This window comes from Xenia sp. Carnegie-2017, unplaced genomic scaffold, assembly GCF_021976095.1.
Source record: "Xenia sp. Carnegie-2017 unplaced genomic scaffold, XeniaSp_v1 HiC_scaffold_21, whole genome shotgun sequence".
NCBI lineage: Eukaryota > Metazoa > Cnidaria > Anthozoa > Malacalcyonacea > Xeniidae > Xenia > Xenia sp. Carnegie-2017.
This window is the reverse complement of record NW_025813484.1, coordinates 9,162,596-9,166,519: the sequence shown is the minus strand read 5'-3', so window position 1 is coordinate 9,166,519 and position 3,924 is coordinate 9,162,596. Positions and strand designations below refer to the sequence as shown.

At 36.6% G+C, this 3,924-nt stretch overlaps 1 protein-coding gene across 1 annotated transcript; it reads right to left on the bottom strand.

Moving 5' to 3' along the window:
• Window positions 1-93: 93 nt before the first annotated feature.
• LOC124444625 (lysyl oxidase homolog 2-like) lies at window positions 94-3,866 on the bottom strand. Its single transcript, XM_046995249.1, has 9 exons — window positions 3,583-3,866; window positions 3,016-3,229; window positions 2,576-2,932; window positions 2,268-2,462; window positions 2,002-2,142; window positions 1,627-1,927; window positions 1,244-1,543; window positions 834-1,160; window positions 94-518 (listed from the first exon to the last, which is right to left on the bottom strand). Exons 1-9 carry the CDS (start codon window positions 3,822-3,824, stop codon window positions 343-345), a joined length of 2,253 nt encoding a protein of 750 aa, XP_046851205.1. The 5' UTR covers window positions 3,825-3,866; the 3' UTR covers window positions 94-342.
• Window positions 3,867-3,924: the final 58 nt, after the last annotated feature.

Sequence of the window (3,924 nt, the reverse complement as noted above, 5' to 3'; positions counted from 1 at the left end):
CCATACTTGTGACATGCATTATTGTTATAAAAAATGATGCATTCTCTTCATGAAAACAAGCTGTAATACAAGAAGCTGAATGCAGACCAACACTTATATTTTCTCAAACAAATATATTTGACGTAAGCATGTGACATTTGTACGTTCATCGATGATTTAACACACCATAAGAATACTATTGGTTCATTTTTTCATTAATACACCTCCACGATATTTGCACAATATCATGAAGAATGAATTTCAACATGTTTTATACAAAATTAATTATGAAATTTGAGAATGGATCTCGTGTATATACTTAAAAGTCGACTGAAAATAAAAATTTACACAAAAAACAAGCATCTAACAGAGACCCCACTTGAAATTTCCTTGATAAATTGTGGTCGTAGAACACCAGTATTTGCTAAATCCGGATTTTGTGCAAGTGTCGTACCAGACACCTTTGAAGTAAAATGGAAATACACAACATGCTTTGTTTGCATTCCCACCGTGAGATCTCAAACCACTTGTACAATAATCTAAAAAAGTGCATGGACAATTACTAATGGTACAATAATTCAAATTTTGAAAGAGGAATCAGAAAAGCAGCGGCGTTTAGTCAGCCCGCAAAAGTTTGGTTGTGTTAGGTAAACTTTAAAACATAAGCATCATTTATTTGTTGGCAAATCTGTTGTTTTTAAAGTTATTAAACGCAGAAATATTTACAAAACATGCCCAAACTTGCAAGCTGACTACCGCTCATTCAAGGAAATTGAGTCTCACCACGTACTGACCGTTTGTAACAAAAACAACACAACCTTACAACATGGTAAATGCTATAATTTTCTCCTTACCATAACCGCAGTGTCTAACGCGAATGGACGAGCCTCGATCAAATATATCGCAGATGACCACATTATTGTCAAAATCTGTTTCAGGAACTATAAGATTTGGATTGATATTGACCTGAAATATATAGGATCTAGGATAATCAACTGTTGTCACATCTATCCACTGACAGTCAATGTTGTAAGCATAATCATCATAACAGTTCATTGAAATCCCTTGAATTCCAGAGGTGCAGTTGTATTTCCTATCTATTCCGGGCAGGCAACTCGTATCCTCCAGACAGAAACTCGCCTTGTGACCCTCTGCAATTTTTTTCCTAGCTCCGTCTGCACCTGAAAATGAGCAGTGCAGTCAATACAACAATGTTTTTCATTAAATTCAAACATTTATAGAAAAGTTTTGTGGAGATACTTACTTAACAAGTCATATGTGGCAAATTCTTCCTCAGAGTGAAAATGTTTATGACAACTGTGCCAAATCCAATCCTCTTTCTTTGCATAAGGACGGTAGTCGGCAGAGCCGAAGTTCAAAATGAGCGAACTAAATCGCATTAGGCGTCTTTTGTAGTAAGTAATATATTCTTCTCGCATGTAAATCTTTGCTGAACTATCAAGGCAGTTTTCCTCAAAGGAGCATTGTAGCATTTCATTAGGTAGGAAATTCACACGAAGAGTACGGTAAATATCACGAATACTCAAAGCCAAATCAGGTAGGACTATAAAATAGCAAAAATATATTTACAACACGAATCATGCTCATGAAACTGGCGATCAGAAAATGGGTAGAACTGTATTTTACCATCTGTACATTGAACTGCTGCAAAACTATCATTAGATGAACACGTGACCTGATCGTCACGTAGACATTGTGTCAAGGATAGTTCATCTCCGATACAAATTGGTTTACTCATCACCATCTTTGCACCGACTCCGTATTTGTCTCCAGTGATATTTGCTTTTGCAAAGTTAAGACCTAACTCTCTACATACGATCATAGCTGATTTCACGAACCAAGCATCTCCACAAACTGTTCCCCACTGTCCGTTGATTTTTACTTCGACACGACCTTCAGAAGAAGTACTACCCCCGGCCAGTCGAACCTGTGATTATGGCTCATTTTCAAAAACTCACTTCAAACAATCAATTTAAGTGAAGTATTTCACTCACAACAAACCTCACGAAGTTGATACTTTGGAACATTACATTCCACACCTGCATCTTCAAAATGAGTACATTTCGACTTTTTTAGGACGGACCATCGACATTGTTTTATGTCTGTTTCGTCACCATCACAAGATACCTCTTCCACAACGTTCTAAAACGTTCAAGCTAATGATTAAATACAAAAATTTTCAAATCTTCTACATCTCAAAGGCTACTGCTTGTAAAATTACTACTTCATGAAAGAACCATGAAAATTTCTCCATTTCAAATATTTACCAGTTGTGTTCCTTGGCCATACTTTGCAGCAAAATTAGCCTCTTTTGCTGTACCATAACCAAGTGTACGGCAAATCACGTTCGCAGTCAGTAAATTATATTTATCGTCACAAAGGTTTGCCCAGCTACGTCTGAATTTCAATTCAATACGTCCGGCCCAAGGATAGGCAGCACCACGAAGTTTAAGAATCGCATACTAAAAAGAAGTTTGACGAGATTCGTTGTTTTATCAAACTCTCTCTTTTTATCTTAATTGTGGGATTTAAAAATAAACCACTTACACTAGTCCTTGCTTTAAACACCACTTACGTTTTTTGAACGAGAAGTCCTGTTGCCAAGTGTACAATTCAGCCACACGACATCGTTATTCTGGCAAGACTGGCCTTGTACAGTAAATCCAAATTGTTTACAGGAAAGAATAGATGACTCTGAACCATTACATGCCAGACGACTAAGAATGATGTTTTGGCTACTTTGTTTTGCAACCATTTCTGAAGCGTTGGGAAAACCCAATTCTCCACATGCAACCCTCATGTTACCAGGATTTTCTTTCCAGCTTTGAGCGCACACGTAACCAATATTGCCTTGGTAAGATATTCGAAAATAACCAGCGCTTACGATACCGTTTTCAACAGTACCATCTAACGATATTTCTATCTGCGATGACTAAATTCCAATGTTTCATGGATAAAATTTTAGTTACAGTTTGACTCTTCAGTTAGAAATTCTCAATGTCTACATTTCCTTACCTTAAAACCTGACCATGTTGAGGAAACATTGGGTCTTAGAAATTGCCCTACTTCAGTAAAACACATAACACCAGCTAAATTATAGAAATTCAATCTTCGTCGTGGTTTGACCCAACCACTATGGGTACAGTCATCAATATGAGTCTCTGTTCCTTGACATTTGATCATTTCAAGATAGACAGGAACGGGCCTTGAAGGATGCCCATAGACAGTCCTGGTAACGCATAAAAAACTGAGTTTTAAAAGACGAACTTGTTATGTGTTCGTGGATGTCAATAGCACTTCATTAGAATTATTTAAAAGCTGTGAAATCATTAGCAATCTAAAGTGATCATGACAGTTGAAGGTAACAAACTTAAGATACAGACTGTCTTTAATATTACGACGTGACGAGATATTTTCATCTCTAAGCGTCACAGATTTAGTAGTGCAAATAATGACGGACTTATAAAATAAATTAAAGTAAAACATTGTAAGTGGATTTCTTAAAAAAGAGCAAATGTATTCTACCACAAAACTCGTTCATCATAAATACGTTCATTCACGACAATCTATACTAATATTTACCCTTGAGAATAACGGATAATTTTACCACCAAATCCCAGCTGTCGACACACAACTTGGCCAGCTTTTTTCCCCCAACTCTGAGCAGATATAACTGCCCATTTTCCATTGACAAACACCTCAACACGACCTTCGTAATAATGTTTTCCTCCAGCTAGACGCAACTTAACGCGGGCTTCACAATAGCATAAACACAAAAACAAGACAAAACATACTCTCTTCATTCTTATTCTCTCTGTCGACATTCTCTATGTTGCACTGTAACTTTGGATAAGCGCAAATTATTCAAAAGGAATAAAAAAATATGAAAGAGAACGATGATGTAACTGCGGTAATATGTATGTT